This window comes from Balearica regulorum, chromosome 13 (genome assembly GCF_011004875.1).
Source record: "Balearica regulorum gibbericeps isolate bBalReg1 chromosome 13, bBalReg1.pri, whole genome shotgun sequence".
Classification (NCBI taxonomy): Eukaryota; Metazoa; Chordata; class Aves; order Gruiformes; family Gruidae; genus Balearica; species Balearica regulorum.
In genome coordinates this window covers 3,985,789-4,008,458 of record NC_046196.1, presented here as the reverse complement: position 1 = coordinate 4,008,458, position 22,670 = coordinate 3,985,789, and the positions used below count along the sequence as shown (strand labels likewise).

Genomic DNA, 22,670 nt, shown 5'->3' with positions numbered 1-22,670 from the left:
TTTAGAAAATATTTGGAAAGTCTTTAGAAAAACACTCTGTGGGAGGCTTATGCTGACTGAGGATAGCAAAGCAACCAAAGTGGCCAGGGTGATGCCTTCGCTTCCTCATCCCTGCGACCAGCTTGCCAAAGGCAGCACAAGTGCTCTGCTTTGTCTTGCTGAGATGGCTTCGAGCGGCTGAGAAAGCTGTTTTGTCTCTGTGCTGAGCTCTTTCCTGAGCAGTGCATCAAACCCCACACCACAGCTGATGAATTTCCTGCGATACTGCTGCCAGACTTCGAGACCAGACCGAGATTGTTGTCTCAGTACCCCACAAACTGTCAAATAAAAGTTTATCGTGGTCACTGAACTGGTAAGGCAAAGCCTCAGAGCATTGCAAGCTCTCTGTAAAGCTCTTTCCCGTTAGTTATGCCTGTCCCTACTGTCAGTCCTGTAAAAAAATAACCATTTCCCTTCTTTCAGGGCAAGTTTTAGTAAGTTCAGTCCAGAATTGTAACACCCCATGTAACCCTGTGCAGGAAGCTGCAAAACTTCAATCCAAAAGGGTCGTTCTTGCTCCCAAATCTGTTCCTGACCTCTCTACATTTATTTTACGTGGGTGTGAAATTCTCTTTGACCTAATTACAATTCCCACTTGGCATTTTGGTGCTGAAAATTTAGATGTAGAGCTGCTGCACAAAAAGTGTGTCAGATGCACTGTGGTCACCTCTGCCTTTCAGAGCAGAAACGAGCAGACAAGGGCTGCAGGCACTGAGATCATTTTACATTTAAGCCAGTGTTTAATTCTCCTAATAGCACCAAGATTGCAAGAGCTCAAAGCCTTACACCCAGGATTAAGAGACCTCCTAAATATAGGCTTCTTGTTGCAGGGAAGGTATAAGAAAAACAAAGTCGCTGAGAACTGTTCTTGAAAAACATTTATTTCTGTAATGGGTTTATAGCGCTGACTCCCAAGCCCCAGTACAACACAGTTTCCCCCTACACATAATTCTGGGGACAATGACCTTCGATGGAACAAAAAAAAGCCATACAAAAAAGCCCCCCAAACAAACAATCTGGTACCAAACAAACTGTGCCCAGGTTATCTCTGGGCTTCTGCTGTTGAATGTTTCATCCTGACTGGGACAGAGCTGCCCTGCTCCATCCCTCGGTCCCAGCTGCAGGATGGTTCACTGCCTGAAGGCCCCAAGTAACTGGAGATGTTGTGTTTAACTGCAAAAGAACAGGGGGGACATGGGCAGAGAAGGCTGCTAGGATTCAGCGGCTACTATTTTTGCAGACATCATTTAAAAAGGAATTCTATGCATTTCAGTTTCACCTCCTGAGCCCCAGCATTAGGAAAGTCAAATACAAACCCAGAGACCAACGTACACAAAATAGTGAACAAGTGTCCAGACATTTCTAAGCCCCTCAGTTTACTGTGCCATGATACCTCCAAAAAACAACAAAACCCCCACATTCGGATCATGTTGGATCTTATTTTTGAGAGGGAGGGGTAGAGATGCAGCACATAGCATAGCAACTGTCAAGCAATGTTTAAGGCAAATTTATTCCCATTTATTAAGAGTTGAACTTTTTTGTTTGTTCGCTTTGTTGTTTAAGCTGTTAGATAACATCTCAGCTGGACATTGAAGCTTAGACAATTTAATCAAAGTTTGAGTGAAGTCAACCCAAGTTGATCTGAGACTAGAACAGCAAAAAAAATTATTCCCAAGCATATCAGTGAGAACAAATTAAAAAAAAAAGACTAAAATAATGGATGTTCAGAACTCCTCCAAAACTCTCTCCCCTCAGAAACCAGGTTGAGCCCAACTAAAACACACAGACATGCATGCATACGAAGGACACAATGGCAAGCCTCTATGAACACAATGCTGAATAGGACCAAAGCAGAGTCAAACCTAAATTCCTCAGATGCAAGAACACAGACAGAGTTATGAGTAAAAAAAGTGGGGAAGAAAAAAAAATCAGAACCCCAGAGAGGGCTGTTTCATGAGATGGAATGGAAAATAGAAGTCCGCTGTATGCAAAGAAAGGAAGTTCTTAGGTGCACACACAGAAAGCTGGGGATTTCAGTTGCCTCATCTCTCAGTTATGTTAATTTGTTGTGCCTTTCCCCTCCCTTTGAGATCCAGGTGATGGTGCCAAGAGGTTCGTGCATTTACTCAGTCTGTGCATCATAATTAGCCCCCCCTGCTTTCTTCAGCTCGTTCTTGATGTAATCCTCATCCAGCTCTTTGTGGTCACTGATCACAAATTCTTTGGCAAAGTTCTGCAAGAGATAAAGAAAAAGTGTGTTAAAAAAAGAGACACTTGTCCACGTACCTGAATAAAGAAGCGTTATCCAACTTCTGTGGCTGCATGAGCCGTATACCTTTATCTACTGTGGTAGGATGATAAACAGAAAGCTGTGGGTGAGATAGAAGACTAGTGATGGCAAAACCCAAGACTTAACCCGGAGAAATTTTATATTTCTATTTCTACAGTCACTGGCTGTGAGACCTGATCCTGGCCTACGCAAAGGACACTACAGGACCGTACCCCACCGGCTGATGGGAGGATGCTTTGATTCAAGATCGAGTAACACGCAGATGGTACTAGGAGCAAATAAGTCTGCTTCAGTAGATTTACTGACTCATCCTCTCAACTATCTAATACACATTGTGGCCAAAACCAAGATACCACACTAGACAGGCTGCTGGCGTTCTTAATAGGCTCCACTATGCTCTGTGGTCTAATGATCCAAAATGACCTTTAAGGACACACTTTATTAATACACTTGTGTGCTGCAGTGCAGCTATCTGGCTGCTTGAATGCTCTTTGCAACTTACGGGAGCTGGGCAAGCCCACGGCAGCGTGCTGTGATGTGAGGTTGTGAACAGAGAAAACCTTTCTCAGAACATAACGCTGTGATTGGGATCCCACGGTGCCTTTAGGGCACTTGTCACAGCAGTGTCACTACAGTCAGGGATTTGTTCCTTCGGAGGGGTCGTCCCTCCTGCCTCATAGCGAGGTTAGCAGGCATGTGTGTGCACAGCCATTTAAGCAAATATGCAGATTTGCTTCTTGCTTTAGCATTTTCCCTCACTTCCTAACCACAACTGAAAACATCATTGCATGTGTCTTTCCCTTCCCCCCAACCCGCAGAGGTTTTAGCAGCGTGAGAAACACGAGCATCCATGGCACTCTGCATGGCCAGGGACAAACGGACGACAGAAAAATGAATTAAAATCCCAACAGCCCTGCTGCAACGGCTCAGGAAAGCCAGCGAGCACCCCAAAAGGTGACAGAGGCTGCCTGGGAAATTCAGGCAATAATTTGAGAGAGAAGCAGTCATCTCGTCCAGGTCTCCCCAGCGCTGGAACAGCCCCGGCACAACCGCGGAAGGGAGGGGGGGTTTCTAATTGGTTTCAGACTCTAAGCCATGGGAGCACTCTTTATTTGGCAACGTCTCAAGGGTCTCAGTTTGGGATCAGAGTCGGGTAGAGGAGGGGGTGGAGAAGGATTCTGCTTGAAAGAGCCTCAGCACCTCTTTTCATGCAGTGGAAAAAATGGAAGGGAGAGCAAACCGGCTCCCTCCCCCACGCCAGTCTCCCAGGCTGCGGCTGATCCTGTTTCACACTGTAGGAAATCCTCACTGCTGAAGAGTTGTATAGGGGGAGGAAGCTTATAGCAGCTATGAGACGCCTTGTCTGCTCTGCTTTAGTTTATCAACAGCTAGACAAAGTCCTGAGGAATAACAACTGCTTCACGGCACCATTTTGCTCCATGCTTCAATGGTCAGCTTTTCTGGTGTGAGGACAGACAGACATTGCAGGCATTCATCCATGTCTCAGCAGGGTTCAGGGAAAAGGGAAAGAAATTGCTTATTTAGAGAAAAAAATTTTTTTTTTTTTTTTTAAGGTGGGAAATGAAGAGGCAAACCGCCCAAAACATCAAATTTGGTCATGCTCACAAGTGTCCTACTTCCAGATCTCCGGTGTGAGATCTTTGCAAAGCTCAGCTCTTGCTAAGAACAAACAAATGATTTTCAACTGTTTGATGCTCACTGAGATTTTTGAGCTCAGCCTTTTAAATTTCTTTTCTATGTGCTAACAGGTTTAACAAATTTTCCTCAACTCAGGAAACAGATTATCCAGGACCACACAACTTCAGTGCTAGTCTTTGCCTTGACTTTAGTGAGGACTGGGGCAGGTCCATAAAATAATTTCCGACAGGGATTCCATGGAAAAATGTGTGTATTTTATAAATGTGGGGCGGGTTTCCTTCAATGCCCACTTTGCAGAATCCAGCTGATTCTGAAATTAAAACTGGAAGTGCACTCATGCATGAACAGCGGGGAGCTAAATTATATGTACCACAAAGTAATTATAATTACTCAAATGTCTTCTCAACCAGACAGTTACCCAGATGATTCCTGGGTGATGATCTGTGGGCACCAGTCACTATTTCATGTCAATGCCACCGAAACATCTTACAAGGTTTGAACAATCTCCCCCTAGCAGTTGGCCACGGGTTATGTTCCCAGCCACTCTTTCATATCCTTTGAGCTGACTGGGCCACCTCTTGTGCCAGATTTGTGCCCTCGCAGTGCAATCTGGGTCACTGCTATTAATAACTCTTTGCTTTACTCCATTCTGCTGGCAGGTGCTGTCGGGCACTTCTCTGGTTCTTCGCACCGATTCTTACCCACCACGATGTTTCATCAAGCTTGGCCCCAAAGGAGAGAAGATGCTTTTGGTGAGTTTTCTGCCTTGGACTCCTGCTTTCAATATCCTGTTTGAGCCTTCTTCAGCCATAGCCTCCCTCATTGCTCTGAATTCACTGTTTGAGGTCTCTGGGGTTGAGGTTGGTAAAGATTTGTTTAGGGTGCAAACTGTAAGGTGAAGGGAGGCATGTAAGTATTTTAGAGACAGCTGAAAATGCCTCTTGTGTCATCAGGGCAGGAAGACAGGAGGGACTCTGGCTCTCAGATAAGGAGACTGGGCTCTCACGATCAACAGCAGCACTTTTCAGCCTAGGGCCATCTTATCCAGAGTTCACTCTTTTTTTGTCCCTGCTGAAACTGCCAGAATATAAAACTACTCCCAACTGATATAATCGGGTCTGATGGTAGCTAACCCAGGCAATGGTCCTTATTCGGTGTGACTGTCATCTGCAATTATACATAACCGATCATAGCAAACCGGCTCCTGCAAAGCACCAGGAGGGAGCCTAGCTTCAAGTGGCTAACAGCAATGCCAACGGGCATCTGACTTCAGTCAGATTTCTGTTCTGTCACCAGATTTTCTTTCTGCCCTTAAGAGCCTGGGATGGGGAAAGTCTCCGCTTTCTCTTCTCTCACACATACCATTATCTAATGCCTTTCAAGAAAATTGCAGAACAGTTATAGGTGCCTAAGGCACAGGGCATAACTCTGATGCTTGGGCCTTCACTTTGCTGACATGTGTCTTCATTTTACGTCCTCCACTTCCTCTTCTCTTCTCCTCCCCCTGTCCCCAAGCGTTTTACAACAGCAGCAAGCCCTGCCAATGAATTCCAGCCTTTGTATTCACCCCAGAGTCACCAGCAGCCTACAGATAACAAAAACAATGATGCCATTTATCTTTATCACTCTCACGACACAACAGTGACCATAGTCTCTTTGCTTTGCCTCTCAAATCATTGAACATCACATAAAAAGTAAGGTTTACTCACGGTTCTTCAATCTATCTACCTCGCACATGCTTCACTTTTTGTTTGAATAGCAGAGGGTTACAATTTTGCAATCCAATCCCCTTCGTCAACCCCCATGCAACACTGCACAGGTAAAAGGGCTCCAACCACGCAGGTCAGGTTGCAAAAACTGAGCCTGCATCTCTCCCTGGGAAGCATGAAATTTGTGCAGCAAGCTCAGTCCAGCCTTTCTCTTCCAGACAACTTTGGAGGGGGGGGGGGAAGGGTGGAGTAGATTTTCTTCCTATTCCAGACCCTGAATGTTTAGCATATGGGGCCATAAAATTTCCCTAAGCTGGCCAAGGGAAAATCTGCCTGGTGCAGATACTGTACCAAAAAGGTCTGCAGAGGCCCTTATAAATCCCAGCATGGGCAGGCCTGAAGCCAGAAGGAAAATCCTTGTGTCGTCTACAGACACTTGGGTTCTTAGCAGCTGGGGACGGTGCCAGGTAGTTCAGCAGCTTCTTGCTGTTTTTATTTATATTGGGGCTTGCAGCAGCCTCCACTGATGTTCAAAATCCTCAGTTCTAATGTCACCACTCCCATCAGCTGGTCATCGTATTTTCAGTGCAGATGAATACAGAGGAGATGACATCTCCCATGTTGCTTTTCCAGCATGGTATGAGTCCTAGACCTGCGGTTATGGAGAAGAAAGGACATGTCCTGTGGCTGCAGCAGAGGTATGTTCTAGCAGGGCTCCTCTGAGTACAAGGAGAGCTATGAAGTGACAAGCGCCCCTAGCAATACAGTACCACTGCCCTCCACTCTGGCTACACCAAACCTGGTCCTGCGATCAGCTGTCAGAGTCCAAGCTATCAGCAAAACCCCTCTCTTCAAATGTACTCTTTGCCAATTTTTACATGGACCAGTTCCAGCCACTGGGAGAAGCCAGCCCAAACCTCTGGCAAACACATCTCTCAGCAATGGGAACTACATTTCAGCTGATCTGCAAATTCTTCCTATCTGTGCTGCATCCCACTGGAAAAGTCACAGGCCTGTGTGTCAGATGGGGGGTGATGAGAAGCTGCTTATTCTGGCCTGAAGAAGTTACTTATAAAGTTACCACCTTCCCTAGACTAGGAAGGACTAGGAGTTCTTACAAATCCATATCCATTTGGTATGGTCATTACAGTAAACCATAATAGGAAAAACAGTCAAAAAGAACAATTTTGTTTGCCTTCCCAGCAGGACCTCTCTCACTTTCCTGAGAAAGACTGTCTCAAAGCCACCATAACGTAGCTGTTGTTACCCTATGAGTTTGATTTTCTGCTCTCTGCAGAAGACGACTGCCTCTAACAAAGCTATTAAACCATCTTCTGCCTAGGCCACTCTACTAACACGAGAAACCTAATGCATATACATGGACTTATATGTGATGTATCTGTCCTGAGATCAGGGACAGTAACCCCAGAAGTGGTCCTGCTCATAAGGTACCAGCATCACTGCAATGAGGAATCCAGAGGAAAAGAGAAAGGTGAACAAAAAAAGATCTGGCCGTGAGCTCCAAAGCAGGAACTCAATAAACTTGTTGACATCACTGAAGTCAGGCAAATTCCTCACCAGAAATAATAATGAATAAAATGCCAGAAATATTTGCTTACAGAAACAGAGCTGTTTTACCCTGAATATGATTTAGGCAAATAATAGAGCACATGACTTTGTGGGGGCAGGAGTGCTGAAGAAAACAGAGAAGAGTCAAAATTCATGGAAAATAAGACAAACTGGCAAAGGTTGGGCAGTCCCTTTGCTGAGACAGCCCTGCAGGGGAATTCAGTCCCGTCAGGAAAAAGACCTCCACGCTGCCTAATGAAGGGTTAAAACCTCCTGGAAGGAAATGCAGTCATGAAGGGCCACAAGTTCAGAGAGAGGAAGCAACACGCAGGGGGAAACCAAGTCCTGTTTTCAGTTCTTCAGCATTTACATCAAAACTGGACCACTTCAGCACTGGTTGCCGCTCCCAGCCCCACAACTGTTGTGCCTGGGTTTGTCCTCACTGGAAGAAAATGTCCCATCCCATTTCTGCCTCTCCTCAAAGTGAACGGGGCCATTCACTGGAAAGCCTGACGCTCCTGTACTTAAAACCCACAGCTGCCAGGTTTCACCTTGCAGGAATTTTTATGGCTGAACTGAACCTCATGCTGGCAGCTGTTCCTAGCCATGACAAGCAGCTTACAATAGCCTTGATTTCTGGGCTTAAACTGACTGACCGGTTTCTCCTGGGCCTCTGAAATAAAAGAGGTCAAAACAACAGCCCTCAGAGCAGAGAGTCTCCTGGATGGATTTGTACTAAGGCTGAATGAGCCACAGCTTCAGCATATAAAGGAGGTAAAAGGCAGAACCATCCTTACTGCCAGGGACATAAACCATGAGTTTAAGACCAGCTTTGGATGATGTCCTCTGTAGCCACGTAGAAAATATGCCCAATGCCTTTCCGTTCAGCTGGTATCTACTGGCAGTTGAGTACAACCTTGGCATGACAACTGTGGCTCACAGTCACCAAACTGCAGCTGTGCAGAGGGTGCTGTGGGGTCTTCTGCGCGTGTGGCTCGCTGTAAGCACCTGCCAGTGCACCCACGTGCACGAGGTACGACACACTACTGCTGATGACAAAATAGATGCAGCCTTGTAGTTTAAGTCATCCTGGCTTACTGTTTCATAAAGTTCCCCAGTTGTTAAGTTTAGACCATTCTAGATCTATGTTTAGACTGTACCCCAGAAATGAACTCCCAAACATCTTAAGCAACAGTCTGCAAAGCATGGGGCGTTGTGTGCTACCCCCAACCCTTGGTCTGTCCTTGGCCTAGACAGAAGCTCAGTGGAGAAAAGACAGGATACTGCATCACCTTGCTCCGTGTCTCCATTTCCAGAGGAAAGTCTGCACACATTAGTACTTAGCGATACCCTTAAGAAGATATAGATAAATACCTGTTCCCCATCCAGACCTTACTTCTAACCTGCTCTCAGCTGAACTACTTGGACCAGGTCACAGGCTTGATCCAAGATTTCCAGCTGAAGTAAAGAGGAAAGGATAGAAAATAAATGGTTGTGGGAAAAAAGCCGCTGAATGTTCCTTAGACGCAAAATGCATTTTTCTACAATCCAAAATAAATGCAATCCTCATTTTCCAACAACATTAAAGAGGTAATAAGGATAGTCCCAAATAAGCAAGAAGATCTGATTCTCAGCTAGTACAGATCAGGAGAACTACGGCTATTTGCACCAGATGAGATCCATCCCTGTAATTTTACAGTTATTACAGCTAAAAATCAATTGTCCTTTCTTCCTGAGAGATTTTCTGGCAACCTCCTCTGCTGACTATCAGCATTTCTTCCCAAGCCACCTCCCTATAGATTTCACAGCATCTGCTCCCCCTTCCAAGGGAGGAATACAAAAGCGAGGGCAACCCAGTTCCTCTCCTTGCTTTATAATATTTCATCCTTTTGTTCACAAGCCCATAATCTACTCTTCAACAGTTAATATCCCCTACATTTTCCTTATGGCAGGTGCTTCTAGGAGACCGTTAATAATCACCGTGTGTGAACACGCTTTATTCTACAGATGCAACATGGTGGGTTTTGCTCGCCAGGCAGTATTCAAGCTGACTGTCTTTCACTTTGAGTGTCTCGGTGGAAGAACAACGTTTATTGGCATTTATTCGGCTTTGAGCAGAGCTCAACCATAGCTCATCAATGTATCTACGACACAGCAGAGACTATAAAGCAGGCCTCCCCTCACACCGGAGCTTTGATCTTGAAGAGCGAGCTGCAGTTGGCTTTTGCAAATATTACAAGATAGTGAGAGCCCTTCAAGAGTTACTGAGGACTTCTCAGACCGAAGAGCTGTTGTTCTGGAATCCCAACCAATCACTTCTATAGATCACAAAAATCAAAGCTGTTATCTGCTGTAGACGAAGCCTCCTTGTGCCACACTTCCTTGGAAGGAGAGCCATGTCGCACAGGGTAAATGCATCTACGCATCATGCACACAAGTAAAACTGCAGAGTGCCAAACTGCATCAATAGCCTAGATTCTTGTCAGGGCTTGTAAAGAAAAAAATTCCCACTTTAGGGTACTCCTTATTCCAAATGATGAACCAACACCAAGTCAGTTCTGTATTTTATCATGACAGCAAACAACCAACCGTGTTTTTCTACATATAACTCACATCTCAAATAATCTCTGTAAAAATCAGAAACAGTGGGGTGACTCGGAATGTATTTGAAGGTCAAGAGTGAAATTGCTCTGGGATAAATTCCCTCCACTAAATTTCAGTTGGACTTCCTTGTCCTCTTTTGTTTTGACAGATTATCTGCAAGGTTACATGCATGAAAGGAAGAAAATAGTTCTGCTTTTATCCCACTCCACTCAGAGGGATTCAGCTGCACATGTAGAACTATTCAAAATAGTTGTCAAGATAATTTCTAATGGAGAGGAGATCACCATTGACATTACATTCAGAAATGCTGTGGAGTGGGTTATAGACATGGTTGTTCAAAAAAAGCGTATTAAGCACAAGTTGTATAGTTTTCATATTGTAGTACAGATTAATTGGAATATGAAAGCTTTTAAGTAACAGCCAAGAATGGTTGATGTTCCACCAGATTATTAATGCATACACACTACTAATCAAAGATGAAACAAGTGAAATTGCAAATTATATTTAACAGACCTGAGGGACAGATCTTAGAACAGCATTCAGGAATGCTATTCAACTCAACAGAAATAAATTGTCTAAACATATTTTTTAAAAAATCTTGGGCTTAGTAACTCTTATATGAGTCATTGATTAGTACTCTATAATTTCATCTTCAGCTACAATTACGCAGTTTCAGCTGCTTCACATGAACAGAGATTTGCTTCCCTGTCTCTCAGGTGTCATTATAGAAGTTTCTTTTCAGAATGGACCCCTCTGCGTAGTTATCATTTTGAAACATTAGGACCAGTGCTTATCTTCTGGAAGGATGTGAATTTATTCTATTCTTCATGCCTCTTATCTAAATATAATCTTATGTATCATACAAACTACCAGTGAATTGAGGGGGACTTCATTCTCATCCTTCATATTGTCCTGTTGGGAGATTTCTTTCCATAGGCAAGAACAGTTATTGAGGGAAATTGTTTCAATGGTCAGCCTGTTCTTCAAGTGCACAAGAAAGACCATTTCTCAGGCATTGGAGAGCTGGCCCTAGATTTAGTTGGAGAAGCTAATCTTGCATTAAATACTTCTTCAGAGGAAACATGCTAAATGTTAGCATCTTCTCCGTTGCAGTCAGCTTTTTGGCGGCAGTTCTTTGCGGCTTCCACAATTCACTTCACTTGGGGCTGTTGCTTGTTTTCACTCGCTTGGACTGAGCCTGGAGCCCGACACAGCAAGCCCAGCTCAGAGTGCCCTGGGAGGCCTTGACAGAGTTAAATGATAAGCTCAGTTGGGGCAGACAACTTCAAGTGAAGCCCTTCCAAAGTGTGTACTAAGCACACTTCTCTTTTTTCCTGATACGCCCAAAACCAAACAGAAGACTATTCAAATCTAGTTAGCTATTAAGAGCTGTTAGTTAATTGGTACTGATAGGGACTTCAGACTTTAGTTGATTAGGTCCACGAATTCATTGTGCTGAGACAAAAGGCCTCAAGAGAAAAGTTTAAACAAGGGTGTGGGTTTTTCTGTTTAATTTTGCCTGCTTAACTTAATACTGCCTTGTTCTCTACCATTCAATATTATGTTATTTCCATATCAAGGAAGGAGATGGGAAACATCTTAATGCTGACAAGGAGGGGAGCTCATATATTCCCTCTTCATGAAATAGTTAAGACGGCCTTAAGCTCAAAGGTGCTTCTTTATGCCTGAGTGCTCAAAGGTGTTAAGTCTTCCTAGTAGGAAGACAGGCAATAGGAAACCATCTTCTTTTTAAAGGATTAACTACTAAGTTGAAGGATGATCCAGTCCTTCCCCCTCTCTTACCTCCTGCTGGTGTTTGTACAGCTAAAAATGATGAGAACTGGCGGTTAGAAGCAGAAGGAGGAGGTTACCTGTACTACTTCTTTGACCAGAGTCTTGTCGGTCCCAGTTTTGGCTCTCTGCAGGCCACTGACATCCTCTCCAATCCAAGTGATGAGGGCAAACTTGACTCGCTTGCTCATGGCATCGCCGGTGGTGAATCGGACAAAGCCAAACAATCGAACATCATCTGGAGAGACAAAGCAACGAGGGTAAAGTGATTGAAAACAGAAACATCCCTGCCTTACCATTTTCCGGGGTGAGACTATCGCTCTCAAAGACCACGTCATGGCACTGATCCTGTGTTACAATAGCGTCGTTCTGGATGAACAGGGCAATACAGGGGCTCTGCTCACATGCCCTCCACTGGCAAGGTGCACTTTGCCAGTGTTAGGTCTGCCTCTTCCTGGGGTGCTCAGAGCTACTGGGAGGAATGTGGCTGTGCCGGCCACCCCATGCCACATCAGTGTGCTGCTAGTAAGTTGGAAATGGCTAAAACATAGCCAACAGGCAGCTCAAGAGCACAGAGCTAACCTCAGTGACATTCAGCTGCAGGTTACTGGTCAAGAAGGGAAGAAAGTGATTTCCCAGCGACTCGTTAGAGGACGGCAGGCTTGGGGTCACATTTTATTACATATACCCAGAAAATGGCCATTGTGCAAATCTGATCCTTTCCTCTCCTTCCCTTCAGCAACATTTCTGGCTCACTTGTGGTATGAGTTTACAAGAAGGAGGGGAGAAGAAGGAGCAAAAGAAAAATCTGCAATTACTTCCCCAGATGTGCTTTTCTACTCCTTCCAAAGGCCTTGGATTTTAAAACTGTTCTGATCTTTGTTTCACAGCTGGTTTCTGCTATAACACGCCAGACTGGAGTTATTTAGTCTGGCCATATGTGTAAAAACCTTGCAAACTCTTGTCTTGAAGAGTTCATTCCTTCATTGCAGGGTGACTCATGAACCGAGGCAGTTGGACGCCTTCATGATCACAGGCACTTAGACAGCGTGTGATACCATCCGCTCATATCCCCAAGCCTCGGTGGCATGTACGATCCTGGAGCCTTCAACCAGGATTGTGCAGAAAAGCAGAGCAGATGGACAGTTGTGCAATCGTGGAATATACCTAATCATAGCTACTTCATCTGTTAAAGGTCACTCAAGACCTTTTAAATGAAATGAGATGACTCAAAATAGAAGAACAAACTCGCTGCTTGAAAAGAATCATGTTAATCCTGGTTGCACTTGTTGTGACCAGTTCAGCATGTTTTATAGTTATTTGCTGTCTTGACTACTGCCAGGTGAAAACGCAGGCTCCAGGTGTAGCAACGTTTGCCAACATCCCCATCTTTGGATCCTTTACAGCACGCTCTGTGAACGGTCAGGGCTGCCCCAGTTCCTCCGGGGATAGGGGAGAGGCAACTCTAAATTGCTCATCCTCAGAAAATAAGCTGCTAGAAATCAATACAAAAAAAGTGGGATGCTCTCTGAAAGCTGACAGATCTCAGAGCTTCTTTAACACTTTGTTTTGCCAGAGTGTGAGTAAAGACAACTTCCCCTTGATAAAAGATAAAATGTTTTTAAATCTGGAAAAAACCCACCTATGCTCTCCCTATTTTGTTCTATATGTACTTTTTTGCCACTGACAGAGAACTACTGGGGAAAACTGGAAAATATATGTAAGGGTGTGTGCGAGACAGTACAGTGTTTAAAACAAATTCCTCTGAAGACTTCAAAATTGAAACAAAGAGAAATGTTATGCAAAAGAAAAATCCAGATGGATCTTTGGAAGGAGAGTAACAGTCATGTGTATCAACAGTGCCGGCACACAAAACTCTCTGATACTCTATTACTGGCAAGTACAAGAAACGCACAGAGACACTCCTGTTTCTGACAGTAAATCCTCTTCCCAAGATTGATTAGAACCATAAATGAACCGACAGCCAGGAAATACCCAAGGTGAAGAGAGACAGTAAATCCCCTAACGTTACTATTAACGGTTCTATGAAAAAACCTTGCTTTCCCAGATCTGACAGTAAAGGAGGCCACGCTCTGCTAAGAATTGTACTGTGGTTCCTATGGGAACCCAGTGCTGAAGGGACTTTAATGTCATCAAGTCCTGGCCCCTACTCTACTGTAACCGTGTCACAGCCCTTCCCATGGACCCATCGCTTTCCACCTTGACTATGTAGGGTTTTCATCCCTGCCCCTTCCACCAAAGGCCGCTACAGACCCTGAAGACTGCTTTGGAATATGCCCCTTTATAATAAAAATAATGCAAAAATATAATGAAGGTGAAGAATTCCAAGTTTTTCTGCAGTGCTTTTTCATAGCAACGTAGAGAGGAAGTTGGAGGAATTTATCTGTCAGCATGAACTTTAATTTTACATGAACCCACAGATCACTGGCACCAGCTGGATTTGCTTCTCAGCAGAAGAGTTTGAGTGCTTTCCGGTCCTGTCTGAAAGCAGCTTCATCAGCAGCACCGAGGAGAGCCAAAGCCAGCAATTCCATGTGGGCTTTTATCTATTAGATCACCTACTACTCAGTGACTATGAGCAACTCTTACTTCATCAAGTTAAGTCCCAGTAAGTTTAATGAGCAACTTTAGTTAGATCTGGGGCTCTGAGTCACCGTCTTGGGCAGAATCTACCTGGGGCAGGTTTACTTGTGGGGGCTTGAATGGTTACACCCGAGCTGCGTGCTTTCTCCTCCTGCCTGCCCATGGAGGTTGTATCCCCACAGTAGGCAGAACTGGCTCTTCAGCTGCCAGTTTTCAGTCCAGTGTATTTAATATAAACTACCAACATGCGACGCTTTAATTTGATGTGCCAGGCTGTGAATTGCCGTGGCCGAGGAGCACTTCAGCAGCTGCCGATAAAGTCAAGAGGGAATGGGAACTGGAGCCCTTAGCAATTAACGTGTCTCTTTTCCTAAAAGGGCAACAGGGACAGGCATGGAGATTTTTAGCACTAGTTCAGCCTGGCTTTGAGCCCCTCAAACTGCAGGTCAAAATCCCTGAGCAGAAGTGGTTGAGTTTCGCAATTAGTCTGAAGCATGTTCAGAGTGATAACAGGATCAAAACCCAAGTTCTTTTATACTCCCAGATTTCCTCTTTCGGAGTTAATCAGTTCTACCCTGCCAGATCACCTTGCTGCACTGGAAGTCATCAATGCCATTGGTGCCAACTCCCCTAGAAATCTCCAGGCATTAATATCAAACACTCCCCCATCCATTTTCACAGAAAAGGACTTACAGTGGGTTTAGGAATTGCTGGGGGGTGTGGGAGTCTAACAAATCATAGAGAGACAGTAGATTTCCTCTGAAAGAGGAAATCCTGCCTAGCTGTATGCAACCACCTTCCTAGCCACTAAGCCATGAATTTCAGGGCAGAGAGAAGCAAATAATTGATCTGGGTAGAATGGAAATAGGAGCTTTATTTGAGAAGATCTCACAAGTTACAAACAGCAGGAATTAACAACGTTAATTCCTACTAATATCACTAGTCCTTTAACTACATTGGTACAGCAAGACAATAGGGCTATACAAACAATGAAAAATACAATGAATGCCTTAATGAGCATTGCTTAGTATTTTTCCCAAATCCTTTATTTATCAGTAGGCAGGATTTTCCAAATAACTGATTAAGTTGCCCTTGGCTGTCAACAAAGCTTGATGCCAAGCTGCAGAGATTTTCTTGATGGTATTGTCCTCTTTTTCATCCACTCAAACCCTTTGGTTCAGCTGTACTAAAAAATTCCCCATTAGATTAAAACGCACTGACTCATCAGTAAGCGATAATAGCTGCAGGAAAGAAATACACCATCAAGAGCTTCACGGTTCTTAGTCTTACGGCTCTGAATGGCCAAGCCAGAGATATGCCAAGGTAAGGCCACCGCTCCCAGCTTCACCTGCCGGCTAAATCAAGGTCACATACAGCAAGGCAGCTGATGGAATGATCTCCTTTTGTGGTCTGTCCAACAATGAATTACTGATGGCATGTGACAGGTTTCACGAAGGATTTATTTTCTTTGTTGCAATTGGATTCATTTTAGATTAATTTGTCAATTTTCTACCTCTTCAGTTCACCCTGTAGTCACATGCCTGGAAGTGCAGACAGAAAACCTTCCCTACCTCTTTAACCCTGTACCAAAGCCTGTATATCTCTGATGCAATGCTGCCTTGCACCGTTCAGACATGTTCATTAAGTCATCTAAAAGACAAATACGAAATGTGTGACCTCTGGACCATAACCACAGGGCATGCTGTAACTGGGGCACCAAACCTTTTCCATGTAACCCGGGGTGGCTGACGTGAGTACAGGGTATTTGGGACACAAATGCGTGGGGAGGATGACCCCACGCTGACTTGTCTGGCTTTCTCTGGTCCAGGTAAGCCACCAGCAGTGTTTCATCAGGATGAGTTGCTGCTACCCCAGTGAGAGAGGTCCTGTAGTGGTCCCTCTCCTGACCTGGGTATCTACTGGAGTGCACAGTGGGAGGAAACAGAGGATCCGGCTAATCTTTGTTCTCCTTCCCTGAAGGAAGGAACAGTTGCATTAGTTGGCCAGAAGTAAGGGCCAGGCAGGCGCCAAAAAAAAAGGGTGTGCAAAAGATACAACGCTTTTCTTTTCTTTACCTGCTCTTGTGCCTAGCACTAGATGGCAAAATGCAGACCCACAGCCATGCTATTTTAATTAAGCATCACAAAACTAAACGGAATGCAAAGACTTAGTTACTATTTCAGTGCAGAACTCGACCTCATGCGTTACTCCCACAAAAATGAATGAGAATATTCCGTAAAACAATCTCCTGTCCATTGCAAGGGACAGTGGCAGCCAGGAGATCGCTGTCAAACACGTGCCATTTCAGCTGGCCCTCCCAAGAACAGGACTTTCACAGCGAGCGGGGAGGGCACAGGGGCAGGGGAACGGCGTGAAATTCCCATAAGCCACCAATGGCCCCAGGTCTTCCTTTAAATAGATACTCAGGGAAAGCAAGCACGGTGAACGTTGAAGAGGAAAAACAAAACCAGTAGGAGACTGATTTACAAAGCTCATTTTAGCAACTTAAGATGTAGCCAAATACAGATAAGCACCTATCTCATTATATGTCCTCGTGCACTTTTACAAATCTTTCCTACAACCTAAGGTGCCAGTATAATCTTGGTGATCTCTCAACTCTTGGCTCCTAAATTTTATACACAGGCCAGGCTTTATAGGACAATTATCATCAGCCCAAAAGAGCTTGCGTTTGTCTTAGCGCCGATTCTATTTCTATTCTCTTCCTAATATTTTATGTCAACCAGAAATGATTTTATAGGGTATTTATTTCAGACCAAAAATTTTGCATTCTTCCTCCTGCTGAACGCACAGTGTGGTTTTGGTCTGATCTTTTCAGGCACATGAATAACTATCCCATTTCATGCTGTCATTGCAATTATTTATCTGGACTGGGGCTTTCCAAATAACAGGCTCATTATTTCTTTTGTCAGAGATGCACTGAAAAACAACTGTTCACATGTGGCAGGCATGGTGGGGAAACAGTCTTCCAACCTCTCTGTTACTTAATGGCAGAATACACGCTTTTAAAAAAATTAAACCACAGACAGAGACAGTGCAATGCTGCGCTGCTTCGTAACGCAGAAACTGAGGCAAGCTGTCTGGTGCAGTCAGGTATTACTGACACACACAAGAGTTTAAGCAGCTGGTTTTGACTGGACTTTTAGTTCAGCATCTCAGTTACATGTCATTCCACTCTTCTCCACAACAGCATTACCAGCCCAGTTCTGAGACTTTGAAATTAAAAACAACAACAAAAAAAAACCCCAAGAGCCTTCACATCCTTCCGTACAATAACCTTCAACTCTTTATCTGTATTTCTGGCTCCACCAGCTCAGCTGTTTTTTCAAGAAGTATACTGATGGCACGTACTACTAAACGCCAAATTAATGCTACGTCTGGATCCATGCCATCTGCAGATGCAAGAGCTGTAACTGTGAAATAAAATGGATCAAAAGCTTGAATTAAGTCCTTGTTTAACGCAGAGGTAATCTGTGCTATTAAGCCCAACCAAAACAGTCCTTAGCCAGAAGACACGGGGGGGGTGTCTACACTGTGTCTTTAATGACCCTGACACAATGTCCTCAACTTTGGTCTCCAGACTCTCTGGGTCACACAAAGGCCAATACAATCCCATACGTTCATCGTCACGTAGGACTGCAAGAGGAAATGCTGCCAGCGGCCACCTCTTAATCGTATCAGGACTTTACTGTGCCAGCGGTTTAAACCAACCTCCTTGACTTGACTTTGGGATAGGCTGGTAGAGAGGTGGTCGCACATCTGGGGCTGGTCTTTGGAGGACAGAGAAGACTACTGCCTGAGACTAAAGCAGAGTCTACTACCTCCCAGCCAAAGCGTTTGAGTCGTCTTGTGGCCTGACAGACCTTGACAGCATCCACATGATCACGACTGATATGCTGAAGTCCAGAGTTCAGGCCGTGTTTGCAGCGTAAGCCTGGGACCCTGGACAAAAGGGCACTGAAGAAGCTTGTCTTACCATGTTTTCTTCCTTTAAGAGTGGCAATTCTTGTCCCCAAACAGTGGGATGGGACAAGGATGATGGTTTGATTATCCAGCTCCCTCAACTTTTCCGCTGATACGCAAAGCTTAGTAAAGAGCGTTAGGAAGAAAAAGCCTCTGCCCTGGGATGTGTGACACGTAGCTCTGACGTGCAATGCGTATCTGAGAGTAGAGCAGTGGAGGTATGAAACCCGCACGAGACCAGATGGAGCAGCAGTTCCTGGCTCAGGGCACGGACCTCCCTACCCCAGGAGCTCAGCAGCTCGGTCTGCCGCACGTTCCTTCCACGGCAGCCCACAGAGCGTTGCTGGAGGTTTGCAGAGACCCGGTTTCTAACACAGTCTTTTGGAACCACTACTTCCATTTAAAGAAGCAATTTCAGTTTCTTGCTTTTCCCTTTGTCCTCAACCGCTCTCATTCCCCGAGGAGGTTTGCAGAATCAGTGATGGGTTGGGCCATGGTCTGCATGAAAAGGGTTGCGTATGGGGGGAAGAAAAAGCAAAAATACAACCCTGCTACCAACAAGCCCCTCCAGCCCTTCCTAACCCCTGTCGTTGCACAAGGTGGGATATGCACCACAGGCAAACGTCTTCCAAACTGCTACAAAAGACCTTCTTGGTCTCAGAGCCACATGAATTAGCACACACTGGCACCACCTGCTCTGTAATTCAATGCCCTGGAGGGAAGCAATATGTACCGCATGCCGAAGGTGCTTTTAATAAGAATGGTTATTAAAGAAAGCAGGGGACACAGATGTTTGCCACTCAGAACGGCACTGAGATAGCTGGTGCAGAAAGTAGAACAGAGCAAGCTCTGACGGAGGGGCTTGGTGACACTTTGCAAGCGGAGGTTTTCAGTTCCAGCTCCCACTCTCACCTTCAACCACCAAATTATGCTCAGCTTCTACCAGAGGCAGCTGCAGCGCTTTGTGGCTTTCAGGGCAGTGTTTTTCACAAAACAGGAATTCAAAATAAGGAAGGAAGTTTATTCTGATGCCAGTTTTTTTAATCTTTTAATCACATGTTCCGAAGCTGTTCGCATTGATAGTAGCTCTTCTCCCTCCAGCAAAATGTAGAAGGAGATGGGGCGTGGACCAGGAGGGAAGAGATGTAGCAATAGGAAGGAATAATATTTAGCAGCTCTTCCCATCCCTTCCTACTCTTTTTTACTGCGTGTATTTCAGTAGAAATACTTCAACTAGCTCTACTTCATAGTAACATTTGGCACCTTTCTTCCAGATGGGAAGGAAAGCTCTAACTTCACTGCTGGCACCAGCCTTGTTTTCTGACTACGTCTAGTGGTCCAGGCGAAGGGTTGCTGCGCAGATGGAGGCACCGAAACTTGCGTCTCTTGCTTCTCCAACTGCCACACCGTAATTCATGGGTGGAGGAAGATCCTTTCCAGCACTTACTTAGCCGAGCACCCTGTATCTGAATTTGCCTCCAGCAGCTGTGCTCAGAGGTGGGTTTGAGGATCACCTCCTGCCCGTGGTGTGCCAAGGAGCGGCCCACACCAGGAGCACCCAAAGGAAGAGGGAGAGAAGGAAGAGGGAAAGGGAGCAGTGGAGGGATTTAGCTCCACAATAAAGGCTAACAATAGGCCACAGTCTGTCCCACAGAGGCCCTTTATTTAACTCTTCCCTTGCCTTGCTTATGCCTAAAATACGCAAAAATTCCTTTTTGCCGTAAAAATGCTTCAGTATTTGGGCCAGCTTGGCACTTTGCTGGTATAAAACAAGGCTTCCTTAAACTCTGTCTGTTTTAATACCCTGTTTATAAATAAGGGTTTGGCACATGCAAACGATGGCAAGAAAACAAAACTGGCCGTATTCCAAAGCGCAATATGTGCCTCCATTAGTTGTTACACGCATCCTACCCAGCCCAACCGGTGACTGCTCTCTGCCAAAGCCCCTCTGCCTGCTCAGCCACCCGATAAAAGTATTCCCTTCGCTACAGAAGGGAAGATAGGAACTGTTCTTGAGAGGGTGCCACTCCAGACAAAACATCAAAAACTAGTTCAGATAAAATAAGAGATGGACTCCTTCAAAACAAGGAGACAAAATAAAGGGGGAAGGTTTCTCTCTAAGCCTCACATGTCTGGAGACGCTCAGTTATCTTGGCCACAAGAGGAGGCAGAGAACATTGCACTCGGATACTGAAGCTGTTGACCTCCCAAGAAAACTCCTAACCCTTTAGAGACCGTTGACCTGAACTTCAGAAGTGCTGAGCCCTGGGTTTCCCCGTATGCCAGGGAATTACTTTTTTCCTTATGTTGCCCATTAAGAAGAGTTGGGTGGGAAAGAGTTCCGTGGTTCAGGTCATCAGCTCTTCTGACATCAACTACAAGAGGATTCTTTCCAGCTTTGAGAATTTTCCTTACAAAGGTCTCAAGAACAGCTGGAAACGAGTAGCTGTGTTAATCCTAGTAAGACCCCACTACAAATGTCATAGCAGAGCAGACTAAACCGTCCTGATTTAGTGGCTGCTTTCCAAGGACTAAACCATATTTTTCTCCTATGATATTTATTGACTGATCAGACCAGTCCTGTCCTTATTTAAGTTACTGGAAGTCCTCCCCTCCAACTCAGTAAAATCCAGCCAAGCCCTAGGGCTTGACAGACCAATTTGGACAGGCACTGGCATTTTAATAGCCGTGGGACTCTGACTACAGTGCCTCCGGGACCAGCCCCACCTTGAGAAGGGAGAGACTGCTCAATACACAATTCCTTCGCAGTACAGATACATAATGCTAAAAATATAGGTTAACTATAATGCTTGATTGTAGGCTAGGCTTTGTTTTAGTCTGGTATTAGTTACAAATGCTTCATATCTCATGTCACTTGGTGACATTGTTAAATAGCAGCCAAGATGGGGGGAAAGCTACACAATTCCCCCCTATAAATTAATCTGAGAGAAATCAAAGCTTGCTTTTGTAAAACACGTCAAAAGTTAAGATCAGGTGAAGTTAAATATTCCTCGATTTATTTTCATTTTCCCCAGCCTTTGTTTCTCCTGTTAATGTTCTACAACCAACAGTTGAACAATCAACTGCCACGTTTAAACCTAGAGCCGCAACTGTTGTGGTTGTGCAATGCCACATACACAATTGTTTTCAGTGCTGTATTGTTTGAGCCCATCTTCGGCAAAACCGCTCTCTTCTCGGGTTTCTTGTTCTTAAAAAATCCGAGCCAGCCTTCTAGCTGCAGTTACTTTAGCACGATGAATACAATTTACAGAAGAATGATCTGTATGGCTGCATCTTTTCAGCCACAAAAATTGAGGCTTTTTTGCTTTGAAACTCCAATGCTAAACAAGAAGACCGTTGCTAATCAAACATCTTATCTTGTTTATAACCGAGAAGCAATGAAAAATTGTGCAAAGGCCGGGGGCGGGGAGGGGAAGCCCAAAGGACCTTAAGTCTAAGGGTGAGACAAAGGACCGGCCGGACTATGGACTTCAGCGAGTTGCACTCTGTGGCGGCTGGAAACCCAATCGTGCAGGACAGGGCAGAGGCAGGGAAGCAGCAGCACTAATTCCAGTTCACCCAAGTTTTCTCCCATCCTCTCCCCCCTTGCACCGGGTAACAAGAAACACGGTAAAGTGCCAAAGGAATCAAGACTGAGCTTACCTGTGCACTTCCTTTTAAAGGTTTCATAGTCTACCCCTTGGTCTCCGGGGACGATTGTAGAGCCATTGTATTTAAAAGTCACCCTTTGGGAAGGGGAAAAAGAGAAGGGGAATGATACATTTAAAAGTCACCCTTTGGGACGGGGGAAAGGAAAGGCGAATAATATATTTCACAGTTTTTGGGAAAGGAAAAGAGGCGGTGGGGAAGGATATACTGTAAAAAAAAAATCCATCCTTTAGGAAGAGGGGAAGAGGAGAAGGGGAATAACGTCTATAAAAGTCACCCTTTCGGGAGGGGGGAGAGGAGAAGGGGAATCGCAGCGCACCGGTGCCAGTCCGGGGGATGCCGGGGGCCACCTACCAGTTCACCTCGGTGGCATCGTCCCTGACGAGGTTGTACGCCTCCCTGCACGCCTCCTTGTCGATTTTGGTGGCCATGGGGGCGGCCGGGCGAGCGGCCGCGCCGGGGAAAGGGGAAAGGGGAAGGGGGGGGGAAGCGCGGAGCGGCGCGGAGCTGGGGAGGGGAGGGGGGGGCACCGCCGCCGCCGCTGCTGCTGCTGCTGCCGCTGCCGCACCGCACCGCGCAGCTCCGCGCAGTGCCGAGCCCGCCGCCGCCCGCCGCCCGCCTCCGCCGCCGGCTGCCAATGGCTCCGCGGCGAGCGCTGAGCCTGCCCCCGCCCGCCCCTCCCGGCCCCGGCGCGGGGGGTTTCGGGGTGATGCAATAGCCCGGGGACGGGGGGGGGGGGGACACACACGGGGACG

General features: G+C 45.5%; 2 protein-coding genes across 3 annotated transcripts in view; one reads left to right on the top strand and one right to left on the bottom strand.

The window, feature by feature from the left end:
• KLHL36 (kelch like family member 36) overlaps positions 1-22,670 on the top strand; it is a 98,718-nt gene that overhangs the window by 56,258 nt on the left and 19,790 nt on the right. For both annotated transcript variants that reach the window (XM_075765922.1, XM_075765923.1), the window contains 2 exons: positions 4,648-4,740; positions 19,521-19,743. The gene's annotated coding sequence lies outside the window, so the exon portion shown is untranslated. The remainder of the gene's footprint in view (positions 1-4,647; positions 4,741-19,520; positions 19,744-22,670) is intronic.
• On the bottom strand, positions 903-22,549 carry COTL1 (coactosin like F-actin binding protein 1). Its single transcript, XM_010304574.2, has 4 exons — positions 22,270-22,549; positions 21,910-21,992; positions 11,742-11,899; positions 903-2,272 (listed from the first exon to the last, which is right to left on the bottom strand). The coding sequence occupies exons 1-4, from the start codon at positions 22,344-22,346 to the stop codon at positions 2,162-2,164; spliced, it is 429 nt and encodes a 142-aa protein (XP_010302876.1). The 5' UTR covers positions 22,347-22,549; the 3' UTR covers positions 903-2,161.

Bases quoted from the DNA above. Each gene is read 5' to 3' on its own strand.
- COTL1 (XM_010304574.2), bottom strand. From the start codon at position 22,346: ATGGCCACCAAAATCGACAAGGAGGCGTGCAGGGAGGCGTACAACCTC. The intron at 21,993-22,269 runs GTAGGTGGCCCC...CCCTTCCCAAAG, and splicing joins GATGCCACCGAGGTGAACTG to GGTGACTTTTAAATACAATG. The intron at 2,273-11,741 runs GTAACCTCCTCC...TATCTCTTGCAG, and splicing joins TGGTCAAAGAAGTAGTACAG to AACTTTGCCAAAGAATTTGT.